The sequence below is a fragment of the Nerophis ophidion genome, linkage group LG05, assembly GCF_033978795.1.
Source record: "Nerophis ophidion isolate RoL-2023_Sa linkage group LG05, RoL_Noph_v1.0, whole genome shotgun sequence".
Classification (NCBI taxonomy): Eukaryota; Metazoa; Chordata; class Actinopteri; order Syngnathiformes; family Syngnathidae; genus Nerophis; species Nerophis ophidion.
Genome location: NC_084615.1, coordinates 51009666 through 51028268, shown reverse-complemented (window position 1 = coordinate 51028268; position 18603 = coordinate 51009666). Strand labels below are relative to the sequence as shown.

Below are 18603 nucleotides of genomic sequence, written 5' to 3'. Positions count from 1 at the left end.
AACATTACATGCTGGGACTTGTGTAGAGACGGTCTCAGCTCACGTTGCTCACGGCGGCCATCTTTGTTTGATATATATAAAATAAAGATTATTTGCTGTAGTGCTGGTCTACTTCTTGTGATCTGCAGGCGGCGCCACAGACAGGCGCTATTGGCGTGTTCAGACAGGTTGCATTCTTTCACTTCCACACCTTTTGTGATGCCTTCAGGTGCACTGGTTATTGTCAAGCACACTACTGTTTTCTTTCCTTCTTGGCAAGGATCATCATCATGCTGCTTGCAAAACAAGTTGCAATTTACCAAGGCAGATTTCCCAGTTGCACTGGAACGCAGCACGGCAGGGATTCAGACAAGAGTTATGGACGTCGGATTGTCGGAACAACTCGTGACTGAAGCCTGCAAGGATGGAGACCCCGCCACTAAGGTCTCACTTAAAACTGCTTTTAGGCTTAAGGGTCGACTCTTTGCTGCCCTGCTAATATCACGTCACCTTCTGCGTGCAGGACTACATGGTGCAACAAACCATGCTGAGGGTCAAAGATCCTGCTCGCTCCCTGGACTTCTACACCCGCGTCCTAGGCCTCACGTGAGTCCCAACATTTTAAGACCCACACACACGCACCCAGCGCCAAAGTGTGTGTGCGTGTGTGGGTGTGTGTGTGTGAGCGACAGGTTGCTGCAGAAGATCGACTTCCCCTCCATGCACTTCAGCCTCTACTTCCTGGGCTATGAGAACAAAGCTGACATTCCAGAGGACATCCGAGACAGGACAGCCTGGACGTTTTCCCGCCGAGCCACCTTGGAGTTGACACAGTAAAACAGTTTTTCGCCAATATTTCTTTGGGTTAAGTGACTAAAATGTTCCAGAAAAAAAATTGAGTTGGGCTGCACTTGGAATCGTGGTATCAGTTCGATACGAATTAAAGTTAGGGATAATATCGTAGATACTGATACCAATACGTTTTGACTTATGTTCGTTGATTGTTACTATCAGACCACAGGAAAGTATTTCATACAAAAACATTTTTAGAAGTAAATGAAACAATCAAAACAATGTAATAAATTATAGATTACAAAAAATACCTTAGTACATTCTACTACACATTGCTTGAGGGAAAAGTCTGTATTATTAAATAACAAAAAAGCAACAACATAAATATTAAAATTAGGGCTGTCAAAGTTAACTCATGTGATCAATCACAAAGCTTTATACCACGAATCATATATAAACATATAAACACAGATTAATTTCACATTTTATCGATATTTAAACGGTTACACCCAGCCGTAGAAAGTACATCAGATATATCATATGAGTAGTTAAACATGGCATTCATGTGGTTATGAAAAAAATGATGATTTCAAAGAAATATTTTATTTTTCTGTCTCAATGCGGCCACCTTTTTTTTGTGGTCGCAGGAAGTATCATAAAAAAAAACAATAATCTTGTGGCGGAAATATCATTACCATAACTGTGTGTGTGTGTCTGTGTGTGTGTGTGTCAGTAACTGGGGGTCAGAGAAGGATGCAAGCTTGTCTTATCACAACGGCAACAGCGACCCACTTGGCTTTGGTGAGAACTGCAGCTGCTGCACAGAATGCAACTTCCTGTCAAATGATACTGTTATCATATGATGTGTTGTTTCCTAAAGGTCACATTGGGATCGCCGTGCCTGATGTTGCCACTGCTTGTCAGTACTTTCAATCCCAAGGAGCGAGCTTCATCAAGAAACCGGACTCAGGTGAGGACTTGTTCTTGTGGAGAAAAAACAGACATGCAAGTGGACATGATGCATCTCTTCATAGGGAAGAGGAAGGGGTTGGCCTTCATTCAAGATCCTGATGGCTACTGGATCGAGATCTTAAGTCCTAACAAAATGGCACCCTTATTGTCACCTTAGCGTCATCCTCATCCTTCACATGCTTGTTACTACAGTAATAATCAATGTCGTCATTGTTCAAAAGATTAATAAACAAACTTTAATACAATTCTCATGTTCTACAATAGTTACTTAGCATGCACTGAACAAGTAGGGGTGGGGGTAAAAAAATCTGTCATTTCAAGCTTTCAATCAGCAGTCAGATAACTTCAATGCTCCAGGACAGTGATTATCAGATTGTGGTACGATACGCGGGCTCCATAGAGTGGTACGCCAAATCACTTAATTGAATAATCAAACACATAGTTATTGTTCAAACTGTGTGTAATTGCGAAAAAATATTTGATAAACTTCTGCCTTGTTTTAATGAATATTTAGGCCTACTACGCTACTGTAGTTTAGTGTTGGTTATTATGGTGGTACGTGGAGAGCCAAGTGTTTTCTGAGGTGGAACTTGGTGGCAAAAGTTTGAGAACCAGTGTTCCAGGAGGTTCTGCTGGTGGAAGTGGGTGGGTTTGGGGGGAGTTAATGAAGACTTTTGTCCTGCCTCTGGAGAAACCACATCCTGCTTGTTTGCTCAGAGCAGAGGTATGTATATGGCCAACCCGGTTGCAGGCAATCTCCTCAATGATTGGTCAGAAGGCCCTCAAGCGACTACAGGGCGCCGTGACTGGTACCAACAGCTGATGCAATGTGTTTGCGGCGCTTCCTCGTTAGTTTTTCCCCATGTAAAAATGCCCTGTTGTTCTGCATGGGGCTGCTCCGCTTGCAAGAATTGTGGAAAACTTTTACAACGCTTTCCCCACAACCAAGAACGAAGACACAAATGGGAAGTGATTATTTGCAACCAAATACCAGTGATGGGCAAGCTACTTGGAACATGTAGTAATCTAAGCTACAAGTTACTCTCGGAGAATTGTCGCAAGCTACACTGCAAGCTGCACAGCAAAAGTAGGCCCATGGATATGTCTAATGACATATCTATGGGCCCACATGTATAATATCAATGTTAATGTAACTGAGAGTGTACCAATGGACACAATAAGGGTCCATTACTATTAACTATCTGTCATTTAGCTAGGGACACCCTACAACTACCTCTCGGGGTCCTCACACTCCATTGTATATATTTATTTAGTTTGCCTTTTCTTTGCCCCACCCTTGTAATGTTATTCATTTTCTCTACCTACAGTAAAAAAACCAGCATCTATCTATATCTTGACAAAAAAAAAAAAAGACTTTTGTGTTGTTTGGGAACAGTTGGTAATGGTTATGTGCAGTAAAACTTTTCATGAACTCAACTCCCCTTAATGTGTGTTCCAAATTTATGTTTCACGTCTTAGATGAAGAGAGCAGTTATGATTTTGGTTAACAGAGTAAACAACAAAAAATTAAGGTTTTGGGCATAGTTTTCTCCAAACATATACATTTGTCTAAATTAGGCCAAGGACACATATTATTGTGGGTTTCCTGTTGTCATGTGACATGAGTGCAGGTCATTATATTTTCTCCATATTTTTTGGGCCTGAATTCGCAGTTTTTTTCCTCTCTCTGTGTATGTATGTATGAATGAATGAATGTACGTACGTATGTATGAATAATCGTGTATGTATGTATGCTTGTTGGCATGTACAATATATTTTGTCTCCCAGTATGTGCGGGAGCCAAACTATAGCCCCAGCCACATAGAAAGTCCAACCCAAAACAACAGCTGTGGTACCCAGGGAACAAAGGACCACCGGCGTTATGCAGCCAGCGACAGGGACAGTAACCCCAGAACCGGGCAGACCATAGACAGACGCGCCCGGCAGAGGACAAGGCAAGTGACAAGCAGGAGACCACACACCACACGGGCAGAAAGACGTTACTTCCTGCAGCTGGACAAGAAGACCGCCTCGCCCCACAAGCAACCAGACCCCCACGACCGCAACCACTCCCAGGAGAGCAGGCTACCCACCCCACTCAAGTCGACCACAACAGGACTTTCAGGCAGGGGGCCACAAGAACCACCTGTCCCACCCCTGCACAGACGCCAACAATGGAGATGGACCATCCAGCGACCGCGACTTCCTGAAGGAAGAAAAAAAAAGAGAGAAGATCACAGAAAAGCAGAGAAACATCGTCACTACCCAAGCAGCTGGCCGCTGCGAAACACCACAGCATGCCCCATGACACACCAAGGCGCCACGATAGACCGCACACGGGGACTAGACCCAGCGGCGCCCATTAGGCCAGGCATCCGGAAAGACCAGCAGTTAAAACTATATCATTGTGAATAGCAGTTAGGATGCTATTAGCGCGACCAACAGTTAAGATGCTGTCATCATGAACAGGGGTCTGCAACATGTGGCTCTTTTATAATATATTATATTATGTACTGTAGTCACTACACTTTCCCTTGATGCGATTCAGTCCCGGCACCGTCATGGGTCTTTTAAAGTGCTGCATCAGCCATTCAATTCTAGGAGCTGTGTTTTCTGGTGAGAAAACCATTACACTTAATTCCTCACGATTTAGCTTGTTAGCCTTCTTTATGTTCATAAAACAATGGTGACAACAACTGGTGATGTGTTACAATACTTTAATTGCAAACAAAGAAGACATTTGCCTCATGACTGAATCACATTACCACAAGTATTGATTGATTAACGTGGACCCCGACTTAAAAAAGTTGAAAAACTTATTCGAGTGTTACCATTTTGTGGTCAATTGTACGGAATATGTACTGTACTGTGCAATCTCCTAATAAAAGTTTCAATCAATCAATCAATCAATCAAGACAAGTACTAAAAGCCAACCAATTACAGCCTTTCCTGCGTTGCTGCTATTCAAGGTTAGACCTTTTTTTCGGTGTACGTAACGCGACACATGAGGATTTGGAGGGAGACAACAAAGCTCGCCTTAACGCAGCAGAATAAACAATTTGTAGATAGAATAGAGCAAAAGTACAGATGCACGGAAATACATAGTAACGGAGAATCATGAAAAAATGAGATGTGTGACAACCAACGTTAGACATAATGCGGTTTTATGATAACGGCGTTACCCACGCACACAACTTTAACTATACTACGGGGGAGTAATTAACAACAATCCAATAAAGCAATAATCATGTAATCCCACAATATTCTTCTTCTGGACAAGGAGCGATACAACCACCAAAGCACATTCAATACCTGTATGAACTATAATTAACTTATTTTTTTTTAAGTAATTTGACAAACGCTGGTGACAACACAACAGATCACAAAACAAAGTTGGATTTTGATTAATTGTCAAGTGGCGACAAGGGTGGGTCGTTACTCCGGGAAACTTTTGGGAGAAACTAAAAAATAAACCAGTGACAAAATAACGTGCAAACTAACAGAGTGGGTGGGGGATATGACAAGACAGCAACCTAACGTGACAAAACTTTAAAGGAAACTGTGAATGTAGCCTTTTCTTCAACATAGGGGTCGAATAGGTTTTGTAGCTGGAAATGGGTTTTATTTGATAGAAACGGGCCCAAATGGCTCATTTGATCGTGTCCAGCGGTTAAGATGCTACCATTCAACAATGTGCACAGTTGTAAGTAACAATTGTAAGCCTGAAAGTCTGTACTGTACTGAAAATAAACACATGCAAGACATTATACCAGTGGTTCTTAACCTGGGTTCGATTGAACCCTAGGGGTTCGGTATGTCGGCCTCAGGAGTTTGGTGGAGCCTCCGCTGCGGAGGTCAAGACACACCCGACTCATTGTGTAAATAAAAACCTCTCCCTATCGGCGTATTATGGATATGGCAACAGCAGAAGTCACACTGATTTGCAAGTGTGTCATTTGTTGTGAGTTCATGCACTGTATTTGTTTTGTTCTTTGAACAAGGTGATGTTCATGCACGGTTCATTATGTGCACCCGTAAAAAAAACATAACTTTGTCTTGAATTTGAAAAAAAAACAAAACATTTTTTCACTAAAGAAGGGTTCAGTGAATGCGCATATGAAACTGGTGGGGTTCGGTACCTCCAACAAGGTTAAGAACCACTGCATTATACTCATGATCACACCAGGGCTTGTCTGAATGAGGATTAACTTATTCTTACCTTTATATGACAAGCCCAACATGAATCTGCAGCATGGATTTAAGATAGACTTTTATTGTAATATCTTGTTTTCTTACTACTTTTGCAAGAGGCGACTTTTGCACTGTGTGTGTGTGCGTGCGTGTGCGTGTGTGTGTGTGTGTGTGTGTGTGTGTGTGTGTGTGTGTGTGTGTGTGTGTGTGTGTGTGTGTGTGTGTGCGTGGGTGGATATGCATATACATGTTTGTGTAGTCACTGTGGTCCACCGAAAAGACAAGTTAGCCTGCGGTTTCCAGTGGAACTACAAGTTGAGTTGTGAGCAACAGCTGAATGCCGACCAATGAAATGAGAGCATGAGATCACGCTGCTAATTCGGCTCAGTCATCAGGATGCGGGGCTGAGTTTGGAGTTTCAGGGTAGTTGAGGTGTTTGGCGCCATCGAGATCGTTGCCATGACCGCAGAAAAACCTTAATGATGTTCACAGCTCATATAAAACTTGCTGAAGGATCAAACCTGATAGCCAATAAGATTTAAATGTTTAATTCCTTAGCAATTGACATAGCCAACTATGTCTTTATGTTGTCCTTTGAATGGACATGCGAGCAATAATGGTGTAACTGTGATGTTTAGCTGGCATCGTGGTGAAGCGGTTGCATTCTCTCAATGATGCAGTCGGATAAGACACAGCGTAAAGGTAAGAAATGATTTATTTATGCTAAAGAAAAAACTAAGAACAAAAAACTTGCACAAAGGCACTATTGACAAACCCAACAGAACTAGCATGTGAGCTAGAAGGAACAAAATACGCTAGCATGTGAGCTAGGGAAATAGACAAACAAAAAGCGTGGAAGCTAATCCAGTTCAAAATGGTATTTACCACAATGCGGGATCGCGACGTCACCTTTTGCATCAAGAGCAAATTACACTGCGAGACCGAAGGAACAAAAAGGGCAGGCTTGAATACAGGGAATAATCAAAAAGCAGGTGCGCGTGACAAACAGAAGGCAGGTGACACAAATGCGTTGCTAAGGGAACGGAACAAACAGGAAGTGCCACCAGGAACTAAGGAAGACAAACTAACCGGATGTGATACAAAAACAGAACTAAACCAGAACATGACATGATCCAAGTAGCGGATCATGACACTGATGGCCTGGATCCTAACAAACTCTTTCTTTGGTCAGTTCCTGTTTTCTGTCTGCCATTTCCTTTCCTCAGCTCCATTTGTCGGCCTCTTGATCTGGTGACTCAGGGCGGAGCAACATGGCATTAGCTTTAATGGCTGATTGAGTTCGGCCGATTGGTAGAAAAAATTTCAAAAATGTTGCCTATCATTTACAACAATTATGAGAGACAAGAACACACATTCTGCGATGAGGTGGCGACTTGTCTAGGGTGTACCTCGCCTTCCGCCCGATCGTAGCTGAGATAGGCTCCGCGACCCCCGGGACCCCGAAGGGAATAAGCGGTAGAAAATGGATGGATGGAGAACACACGTATTTTTTGGGGGGTAATTTTAAAGATTAAAAAAACGCTTGCAAAATATGGCTTATTGGAGTTATCAATATAGATAGCCTTCAAAGCCCTCTAAAACCAATTCAAAACCCTCCATCAACGTTTTGTATACACACTACAAGTATATATATATATATATATATATAATGCAATACAGACACATTCATAACAATATGTCATATGTACAATATTTACCGTATTTTAAGCATTACCATACACTTATTTCCTGGGCGCATTTTTTTCAATGACCATAGCAACACACTTCCTACTTCCAGCAACAAATGTTTGTTCTACTTACGGCAACAAAGGCGTGAATGTTCTAATCTTGGCAGACTTCATAATAGATGACAAAGATAACTGTTTTTGGACAATTGAGGATTCTCTATCTTATATTTTTGGAGCTGAATATACGGAGGATGAACTACTGTTTCTACAAGCTTAGAGAGCACGAAGAGAGGGTAAAACCTTGGAGCAGACGGAAGCGGAGAGAGTCTGGATCGGTGTGAATTGACGCCGAAAATGTGGAGCTTGGAGCCTAGCTATGCCAACAGAAATGGTGTGCTTACTTAAAATCAACTGACCCGTTGATTTTGTTGGGATGCAGACTGTGACAAATGAACTTTTGAAAACACTTAAAGATTGTGATGAGGATGGTGATAATGATGAGGCTGTAACTCGGTATGGACACCAGTTTCAATGATGACAAAAACAGAAGTTCTGTCCCGTGCACGTTGGTTAACAAGCTAAATATGCTAACATGAGATTCCTCTGTGTGAAGGCTTGACTTAACTTGTCTTCAGATGATAGGACATCCCGTTGAAATGTCACCTTGTCAATCATAGCTGTTGCTATTGGGGTTTTTGCAGAGTTTTCAGGAATCAAGCCACAAGCTGTTGCTTACCTTCACCAAATACAGTTCTACTCACAATCTCCTCATGCAGAAGGCATCATTTCATAGTAAAACACTCAAATGTTCCTCAAATAGTTGTAGGAATGTTGTGTTTTTTCTTTCCCACCTCCCACTGTGCCCCCGCATATGTGACCATTGCGCCCCTGAACACCTATTAATAACAGTCAGCAGCAACATTGACACTGCCAGGATTCTCTTAGGCTGAGTCATCAGCTGCTTTCATCCGGGACATCAGCTGACCCCCCCCGCTGGACTTGATGTCATCTCTGTCATCTGGAAGTAGATCATGACTCATGTTCAGTCAAGAAAAGGACTGAAGGCGTTCCACAAGTCTTCTGTTGTTGACACAACACTTCATTTATTTCACGATGGTTTGACGCCGTCTTTGTCCCCTACGCCAGGCCAACATGCGAGCCAGGAAGTGCAACATGGACAAGCAAGATGAGGGACATGTGAAGGCAAAATGTAAAGGCTTCAAGGAACTGGAAGAGGAAAGTACAGCACAGCCTTCAAAGAGAAAGGCCAAAGTCCAGCAAGAGGAGGGACATGTGAAGGCAAAATGTAAAGGCTTCAAGGAACTGGAAGAGGAAAGTACAGCACAGCCTTCAAAGAGAAAGGCCAAAGTCCAGCAAGAGGAGAAGCACCAAAAGATGTCAAAATTGAATTTGTCTAAGAATGATTTGGTCCAGCTGCTGGGAATCATGGAGGGGGAAGTTCAGGTGGGCCTTCTTCACCCTTTGCTAACATTATATGCAGTAATTTACACATGTTCTTTACTGCCAGTGAGAAAGTAAACTAGAATAGAGGAAACAGCTTCCTCTGGTGGCCAAAGTTAATAGGCGTTAACGCTCTCTGGACATGTAAGAGGTTTTATGCATGTGAACAGGCCCGAGAGGACATCATCATCCTGCTGAGGTCGGAGAAAAACCGAGTGGAGAAGTTGGAATGTCATTATGGATCAGCCATTCCTGCCAAGGCACTGCAGGCCCTGCAGCGGGACGGCTTCGTAACCCACGATGGCGGCTGTATGGATGACGTGTACGAGAAGCCGATGGCCGAGGTGATTGTTGTGTTTTCCATGAAGAAACAAACTCCTGATAAGAAAAACTTAGCGTAGCATGCTTGTATATGGAGCATGTATAGCAGTGGTGACCAAAGTTTTTCCACTGAGGGTTGCATACTGAAAATGAAAGAATGCAAGGTGGTACTTTGGTACATTTTATAGTAAAGATATTGAGCTAAATTCGTTTTCCAGAAAGGTCTTTCTCTCAGTAGTCATTTTTTATTTTGTATATTCCTGAGGACCAGTTTTGTCTGCAGTGGACACTTAACTTTTGTCTGCCATAGTTACAAAATTCTAAAATAAATAGCCCGTTGTATTCAACAGGAGCACTCTGCTGTGTTTAACTCATCGAGTTTGCCCTGGACTTCTTCCATGTACCAGTCTCCATCAGAGCCCTGGTAGCCAAGTACTTTGGAGACCTCCAGTTGTGCTGCACTCATCAGGACTTCACAACAGGCTGGCAACAGCTGGAAGTAGGCATCGCCATGGGATGTTCAATCTCGCCCATCCTGTTCGTTGCAGCCTTCGAGATCATCCTCATAGGGTCTAGGAAGATGGTCGGAGGAGTGAAACTGCCTTCCGGAAAGAGGCTACCATCAGTGAGAGGCTACATGGATGATATCACCACCATACTTCAGACAGCAGCCTGTACAACAAGACTGCTGAAGAGGATCGACGAGCTTGAGGGGTGGGCGAGGATGAAGATCAAACCCTCCAAATCACGTAGTCTGTCGATCAGGAAAGGAGTCAGAAGTGACAACACAGTCTTTGTCGCAGGCGGTGAGAACATCCCATTGCTGGCAGATCAACCTCTTCGTAGCCTGGGTCGCACCTACACAGCAGAGCTCTCTGACAGGCAGATGGAGGAGACGGTGAGGAAGCAGCTTGCAGATGGCCCGGCCAAGATCAACCAAAGCCAACTCCCTAGGAAGTACAAAGTATGGTGTTACCAGTTCATTCTGTACCCAAAGGTGATGTGGCCACTGAAGATGAGCGAAATCCCCTCCTCAGTGGTAAGCAAGATGGATGGACTGGCAAACTCGTTCATCAGAAAGTGGCTGGGACTACCAAGGTGCCTCTCAGACGTAGGCTTCTTTGGTAGGAACTCGCTTCAACTACCACTGCGATCCATCAGCCTGGGATACAAGCAAGAGAAGGCTCGGCTGGTGCTGGAGCTGAGGGAATCCACTGACCAGCTGGTGAGAGCAGCGGGCACCCAGATAAGAATAGGGAGAAAGTGGAAAGCCCAAGTAGAGGTCGACACGGCAATCTGCAGGCTGAAGCACCGTGAAGTGGTCGGCAGAGTTCAGGAAGGCAGAGCAAGCCTTGGTAGTGGCAAAGCTCCCTTGTTCTGGTCAAAAGCTTCCAAAAAAGACCGGCGCGCCATGGTGGTGGCAGAAGTGGCAAGAACTGAGCAGGAACGCCTAAACATCAAAGCAGTGTCCCAGGGCCAGCAAGGTCATTGGACATCGTGGGAAGGTCTCACAGACAGGTCGATGTCCTGGTCTGACCTGTGGAAGATCCCCCAAGCCAGGCTCAGCTTCCTGATCAGAGCAACTTACGACACCTTGCCTTGTCCCCGAAACCTCCACCAATGGTTTGGTGCCTAGGAGACCTGTCCCCTCTGCAACACCATCAATGCAAACCTCCAGCACATCCTGTCAGGCTGCATGACAGCGTTATCGCAAGGCCACTATAGATGGCGACACGACCATGTCTTGAGGAAGCTGGCAGAGGTGTCAGAGACCTGCAGAAAGGAGGCGAATAGCAGACCTTCCGTTCCAACCAAACATCGGATCCAGTTCGCAAGGGCTGGAGAGGTTGCCAAACCCCCCACCAGAGATCTACAGCGAGACTTCTCTCACCAGGAAATGAGTGGAGCATGAGGGTTGACCTGGGGAAGCAGCTCCAGTTCCCCAGGGAGATCGTCGAAACATCGCTACGGCCAGACCTGGTCTTCTGGTCAGAGGCTTGCAAGATGGTTCTTCTGGTCGAGCTCACTGTCCCATGGGAGGGAGGGTTGGAGGCTGCTTATGAGCGGAAGCGAGCCAAGTACTCTGACCTGGCAGCAGAGTGCAGGGAGGCTGGCTGGAAAGCCATCATCTGGCCTGTGGAAGTGGGGTGTAGGGGCTTCGTTGGTTCCTCAACTGCCCGCCTTCTCCGAGACATTGGATGCACAGGAGCGGGGCATCGGAAAGCCATGAAAGAGCTGGCGGAGGAGGCGGACAAAGGCAGCTTCTGGCTGTGGCTAAGGAGGAACAATAAAAGTTGGGGTGCAAACACCGAGGGCATCAGCAGGGGGTGGGAGAGAGACATCCCTGCCATCGCTCCGCCACCATGAGATGTTCTGGGGTTAAAGGAGCGAAACGTTAATGAATGGTGGTCCCCAGCTGATGTCCCATTTATGCCCACTGAGGTGTTCAGTGGGGTGTCACAGCACACCTGTCAAAGGCACTGGAGGAGGTGCGTCAGGCAGCAATGCCCAGCAGGAATTCCGTCACCTGTATCTTCATATTAAAGGACCCATTGTAAAAAATCAAGTCAAAGATCATTAACATCACAACGCTGTAGTGTTTTTAGGAGTCTGCTGCAAAAATGTTGAAGTCTCTTTCAAGTTTTAGAACTAAACTTGTGGGCCAGTCTAGGGTCATTTCCTGGTTCATAGCATTGTTTATAGCATGTTTGGTATTTTTAATTTGCAATCGGGGCTGGTAGGAATGTGCTGTTGTCTAAATGAAACATGGCACGTTTGTTATTTGTTTGCTCTTTGAAGAAATTCTGGAAACATTTGATTGGCCATCTTTTAGTGCGTATACGTCACTGCAAGTAGGAACGCAATGCGATGTTGGGAGGTCTGAAATGTTAAACTTCCATGTCTGTACTCAGCTGCAGCGTCTTGAGGACAAACAGAAAGAGACGTACCGCCGCATGTTGGAGCAGCTGCTGCTGGCCGAGAAATGGCATCGCCGCACCGTCATGGAGCTTGACAGCGAAAAGTGCAAGCACGCCGACTTCATCAACAAAAGTGACGACTTCACCAACCTGTTGGAACAGGAGAGAGGGAGGTGAGCGCTGAAAAGACATTGCATTGGTCCGAAATGTACCTCATCCTAAACCTTCTTATTGCACACGTTTTCAGGCTCAAAAACCTGCTAGAGCAGGAAAAGGCTTATCAAACTCGTAAGGAAAAAGAGCACAGCAGGCGCCTGGAGATGATCAGTGCGGAGTTGGTCAAGCTCAAGTCATTCGCCCTCATGTTGGTGGACGAGCGGCAGCTCCACATGGAGCAGCTGGCCCTGCAGAGCCAGAAGGTCCAAGAGCTTGCTCAGAAGTCAAAAGAAAAAGAGCAGCGGTTGGCAGCAGTCACTGACGCTGCCAACAAAGACAGCCAGAAGGTCCTCAAGCTTAAGGCCGAATTGGAGCACAGAGTGGCCACATCTAAACTGGAGCATGAGGAGATGGCCGCTAAACTTTCCAACCAAGAGTCACAAAGTCGACATCTGCGATTGAGGCTAGCTGGACTTGAGGGCAAGATTGAAGAGCTGGAGGAAAGCAACAAGCTTCTGCAGAAATCTGAGGAAGAGTTGCAGGAGCTGAGAGAAAAGATCAGCAAAGGTGAGTGTGGGAGTTCCTCCCTTATGGCTGAGCTGGAAACTCTCCAGAAGAAGGTGCTGGAGATAGAAGGTAAAGATGAAGAGATAACCAAGATGGAGACTCAGTGCAGGGAGCTTCAAAAGAGGCTGCAGGATGAGGTGAATGTCAGCAAGGAGCTAAGGCTAGAAGTGGACAAGCTGCACAAGAGAATGGTTGACTTAAAGAAACTTGAAGGTGCTTTTGGCACGAGCCAGACAGATTGTTCCATTCTCCGCACAAACCTGGAGAAAGAGAAACATGTTGTGACAGAATTGGCCAACGAGCTGGAGAGGATAAAGGAACGACTTAAAGAACTGGAGTCTGCGGAGGCAAAGTTTGGGAAAGCAGAGATGATCCTTAAAGATGATCTCATGAAGCTCAAGTCCTTCACTGTCATTTTGGCAGATGAAAGGAAAAATATGGCGAACAAATTGAAACAGGAAGAGCAGAAAAGTAAAGATTTAAGTACAAAATACAAAGCAGAGCAATGTAAAGTTATGGAGGTCACAGAGAAGCTGATTGAAGAGAGCAAAAAACTTCTCAAAGTCAAATCTGAGATGGAGCTCAAAGTAACAAGTATGACAGAGGAGAAAGACAAATTAACAAGTAAACTGACAAGCGAGGAGGAGAGATGTCGGCAGCTCAACAGGAAGTTGTGTGGGATGAAAAAAACAATGGACAAGCTGGAGGAGACGGAGAGGGCAAGGACAAATAAACAATTGGATGATGATAACAGAATAAAAGAGCTAACACTAGAAGTTGGCAGCCTCAGAAGCCGCCTCATGCTACTGGAGGATGTACAGGGTGATTTAATGAAGACCGAGGATGAATATGACCTGCTGGAAAAAAAGTTAAGGTCTGAACAGGACAAAGCCAACTCCCTCTCCAAACTTGTAGAAGAAATGAAAAGTCAAATGGTCAGGAGCAAAGCTGTAGACAAAGGAGCAGTCACGGGTTCGGAGGTCGAGCTAAGAATGCGTTGCAAAAAGGAAGAGGCAAAGAGTAGAGATTTAGAAGTGGATATTCAGGCCTTGAAAGAGAAGATCCATGAGCTGATGACCAAAGAAGATCAGCTTGCCCAGCTGCAGGTAGATTATTCCATCCTTCAGCAAAGGTTACTGGAGGAGCAGGAAAGGAGAAAGAGTACTAGTCAAGAAGTGACCAACCTCAGCCAGGAACTGGAAGCCAACAGGAGATATGGTCGTGCCTTGAGGCCCGGAATGAATGGAAGGAGGATGGTGGACGCTGCACTTACGTCCACGGCTGTGCAGACTGACGTGTTGGCCAGTGAGTCTGTTGATGATGACACAGCGGCAGGCTTCATCCGAAAGTCAGTCCTGGAAGAGAAACACCTCATGAACAATCTAAGGCAGCAGGGTCTTAAACAGCCCAGCGTTCTAGAACGTTACCCACCAGCGTTGGCAGAAGCTCAGGCCAGGAGGTCCTGGACACCGTGGATGAAGAAGAGAGAGGCCATCCCTGTCAAGAGCACCACTCCCGAGAGGGTAATATTTCCCTCTACTGTGGTGTCCACATCCCAAAAGTCAGGCCAGCCGCTTCACATTCGGGTAACCCCTGACCCTACCAACAGTATCGCCACCTTGGAGATCACCAGGCCACGACCTGAGGACTCCTTCTCCCGTACCACCATCATCCCAGCTCTTGGCCTTCAGAAACCTGGCATAACCATCTTTCCAAAGGCTACAGGTGTGACGGCAGAAACCAAAGCCTGCGACATGCCTGATCGGGCCATGTCACCGGTTACTATAACAACAATTTCTAGAGCAAAAAGTCCTAACAAAAGTAATTCTGAGGATCGCCAGCCAGCGGTGTCCATCATTACAGTCAGCACAAGCCCCTTAACAGAAGCACATGCTTCACCAGAAGGTTGTGGAATGACCTCGGGCACCGCGTCGGTCAGAAATTACAACAACATTGTGACAACAGAGGACAAAAAAATTCACATCCATCTGAGGCCCTTGGACAACCGTGTGATTCCTATGGGGACAGTCGTGCGCTCCCCCCACCAACCCTCAAGTGGGAGCAAAATGACCAGCAGTTTAACCATCACACCTGTCACCACGGCAACGTGCAGGCCAACACAGTCTGCGGTGAGGGATACGTTTTTTACTATTCTATTTTTAACACTGACAGCGCTACGTTGATGTGTTTCATCACGTGTTTAATTGTGTTTCATTGTTTCATCCTGTTTTTCGTCATGTGTCTCATCATGTGTTTCATTGTTTTTTAATTATGTTTCAACAGGTGATTTGTCATATGTTTCAACACGTGATTCGTCATGTGTTTCAACACGTGTTTCGTCATGTGTTTCAACATGTTTCGTCGTGCGTTTCATCATGTTTCATTCTGTGTTTCATCATGTTTCCTCCCATGTGTCCTCATGTTTCATTTCGTTTTTTGTTATATTTTAATTTTGTTTCATCACGTGTTCATCACGTTTTCACATGTTTCATCATGTTACATCACACGTTTTATCATGTTGCATCACGTGTCATCATGTGTTTCATCACGTTTCTCTATATTTGTTTTATTATGTGTTTCATCTCGTGTTTCGTCATGTGTTCAGCACGTGTTTCATCATGTTTTATCACATATTTCATCACATTTTTCATTACGTGTTTCATCGTGTGTTGCATCACCTGTTTTCTTATGTGTTTCATCCAAGTTCCATCACGTATTTTATCATGTTTTTTATTGTATCATCATGTGTTTCATGATATGTTTCATCCTGTGTTTCTTTATGTTTCATGACGTTTTTCCATTATGTATATAATTTTGTTTCTTCTCGTGTTCACGTTTTGTCACATGTTCGTCACGGGTTTCATTGTATTTCATCATGTTTCATTGTGTGTTTCGGCACGTATTTTATCATGTGTTTAATCATATTTCATTGTTTCATCACGTTTCATCATGTTTTATCACTTGTTTCATTGAGTTTCGTCATGTATTACATCATGTGTGTCATTGTGTTTCATTACATGTTTTATCACATTTTTCATCACGTTTCGCAATGTTTTTCATCATTTGTTTTATCATGTTTCATTGTGTGTCATCACTTGTTTCATGTTTCATCACGTGTTTCCTTATGTCTCATCAGGTGTATTATCATGTGTTTAATCATGTATTTCATCACGTTTTATTGTGTTTCATTATGTGTTTTTATCACATTGTCATCACGCTTCTCAGTGTTTTTCATTTGTGTTGTCATGTATTTTGTCACGTGTTTCATTATGTTTTATCACATTTTTCATCACATTTCTCAATGTTTTTCATTATTTGTTTCATCATGTTTTATTGTGTTTCATCACAAGGATGGTGCAAACTGCATTCGTACCAAGAACCCTCAAGTTTTTGGACGGACGCTCTACCATCTGAGCCCTATTGTTCCATCATATTTTTAATTATGTTTCAGCATGTGTTACGTTGTGCGTCATTATGTATTTCATTGAGTTTCATTATGTTTAATCACATGTTTCTTCATCCAGCCTGCTTGGGAGCTTCAGTCAACTCGGGCTACCACTACATGCCTCCCATTGTCAAAGGCTTTGACAGTCAGTAGCAAAGTGCCAGGAGTCTCCACGGCAGCGAGGTCAGAGTCACGTGAGAGTCATCTACTGAAAATCAAAGTGAGGAAGGAGCCTTCTGCACATGGAGGTGAAAGTTGAAGCATCATGGCGTTCTCTTGGAGTGTGACTGGCGATATGCTCAATATTTAGACACTTTACAACAGTGTTTAATATGAAATGCGGATGTATATATGATCTTTGGAAGTAAATATTAACTTTTTTAATACTGTCTGTCACTTTTAGGTTTGCAGGGACACTGTTTGATGACGATTTCCTAATAAAAATCTATACAATTTTTACAACAAGATCAGTTCTGATGTAACACATATGTAATGTTTTAATGTGGACAATACTCCTTTTTTTCCCCTTTACAAATCCACCTGAAGCTTCTACAGGTGACAAGTGCAAAAACAAGGCAAAAGTACATGCATAGTAATAAATACAAACAAATACGAATTGACTGCAATAGTTTTTAATCCGACTAATACTGTTATGTGTTCAGGAGTGTAGATGGCACAGACCACAAGAGGGTGTAGTAACTCTATGATATGTTATTATATATATATATATATATATATATATATATATATATATATATATATATATATATATATATATATATATATAAATATATATATATATATATATATATATATATATATATATATATACATATATATGTATTTATATATATATATACTGTATATATATATATATAAATATAATATAATAACAAATAGTAATATCAATTAACAACAAGGGAATGGAGTATAATGAAATCCAAGAGTGTGTATGGTGTGTGACTAAGTGAGGAATTAATTGTTTGTTACCGTGAGTGTTGAGTGAGGAAGTGGACAAGTCCAAAAGGGTTAGGCAGAAGAAGGTCCAGAGACAGGCAGGTTGTCGGGGGGTATAGCGAGGCGTCAACATGGGTCTGTGTCTAAGCAGGGGTCAAGGATCAAGGGAGGCAGTCCAAAGGCCAGAGGGAAGTCGAGGCAAACAGCTCGATCACGGAAGACACGAGAAGTACTGCGGAGAATACAAGCGACATAAGACTCGGGAACTGGGAAGACATAGAGAAAGATCGAGTACACGGGAGGGGAGCAAGAGACGGTAAGCTACTACGAGAAACAGATGATTATGTTCTACCAAAGTATCTTCGGGTCCGCTGGTCTTTATAAAGTTCGCCTTCATCAGTACCTAGTGCGTTGATTGCTGATCGCCTGCAGCCTTGCCGGCACATGGCCGCGATGCTGGGCAGGGGCGTGTCCTGGCCGGCAGAGCTTGCAGCACATAGACAACTGATAAGTAGACGCAGCATCGACCGCTACTGCCTCCTGACGCTGACGAGACATGGCAGATGAAGGCCCCTTGTTAAATCTTATTCGAAATCCATTCATCCATCCATTTTCACAGGGATGACAGGGGTGCTGGAGCTTATCCTAGCTGCCTTCAGGCAGAAGGCGGGGTACACCATATATTAAATCATAAATTTAAATGTTGAATCTAAATCTAAATGTTAAATTCAAACGTAGATTTTAAATCTAAACCTAAATCTTAAATCTTAAATCTAAATCTAAATGCAAGAGCTAAATGTTAAATCTAAATGTTAAATCAAAACCTAAATGTTAAATCTAAGCCTAAATGTTAAATCAAAATCTAAATGTTAAAACTAAACCTAAATCTAAACGTGACAACATTTGGCACCCCATAGAATGTAGCACATTGTCTCAATCAAGTGCTGCTTTCCAGTTGTTAAAACCATCCATCCATTTTCTACCGCTTATTCCCTTTTGGGGTCGCGGGGGGTGCTGGCGCCTATCCCAGCTACAATCGGGCGGAAGGCGGGGTACACCCTGGACAAGTCGCCACCTCATCGCAGGGCCAACACAGATAGACAGACAACATTCACACTCACATTCACACACTAGGGCCAATTTAGTGTTGCCAATC

General features: G+C 43.8%; 2 protein-coding genes across 4 annotated transcripts; both read left to right on the top strand.

Moving 5' to 3' along the window:
- The first annotated feature begins 243 nt into the window (after positions 1-243).
- On the top strand, positions 244-1988 carry LOC133553326 (lactoylglutathione lyase-like). The gene is made up of 6 exons (XM_061901395.1): positions 244-423; positions 503-585; positions 672-812; positions 1505-1572; positions 1652-1741; positions 1806-1988. Exons 1-6 carry the CDS (start codon positions 358-360, stop codon positions 1898-1900), a joined length of 543 nt encoding a protein of 180 aa, XP_061757379.1. The 5' UTR covers positions 244-357; the 3' UTR covers positions 1901-1988.
- A 6655-nt stretch (positions 1989-8643) lies between these two features.
- On the top strand, positions 8644-16955 carry filip1b (filamin A interacting protein 1b). 3 transcript variants are annotated; one of them, XM_061901391.1, is made up of 6 exons: positions 8645-9086; positions 9254-9427; positions 12317-12495; positions 12570-15174; positions 16570-16738; positions 16894-16955. In XM_061901391.1, the coding sequence occupies exons 1-6, from the start codon at positions 8775-8777 to the stop codon at positions 16926-16928; spliced, it is 3474 nt and encodes a 1157-aa protein (XP_061757375.1). In that variant the 5' UTR covers positions 8645-8774; the 3' UTR covers positions 16929-16955. The 3 variants fall into 3 exon arrangements, with proteins under 3 accessions (XP_061757376.1, XP_061757375.1, XP_061757377.1); XM_061901393.1 differs by lacking the exon at positions 8645-9086 and adding an exon at positions 9755-11893 and having other exon boundaries at positions 9289-9427; XM_061901392.1 differs by lacking the exon at positions 9254-9427 and having other exon boundaries at positions 8644-9086.
- The last annotated feature ends 1648 nt before the right edge of the window (positions 16956-18603 follow it).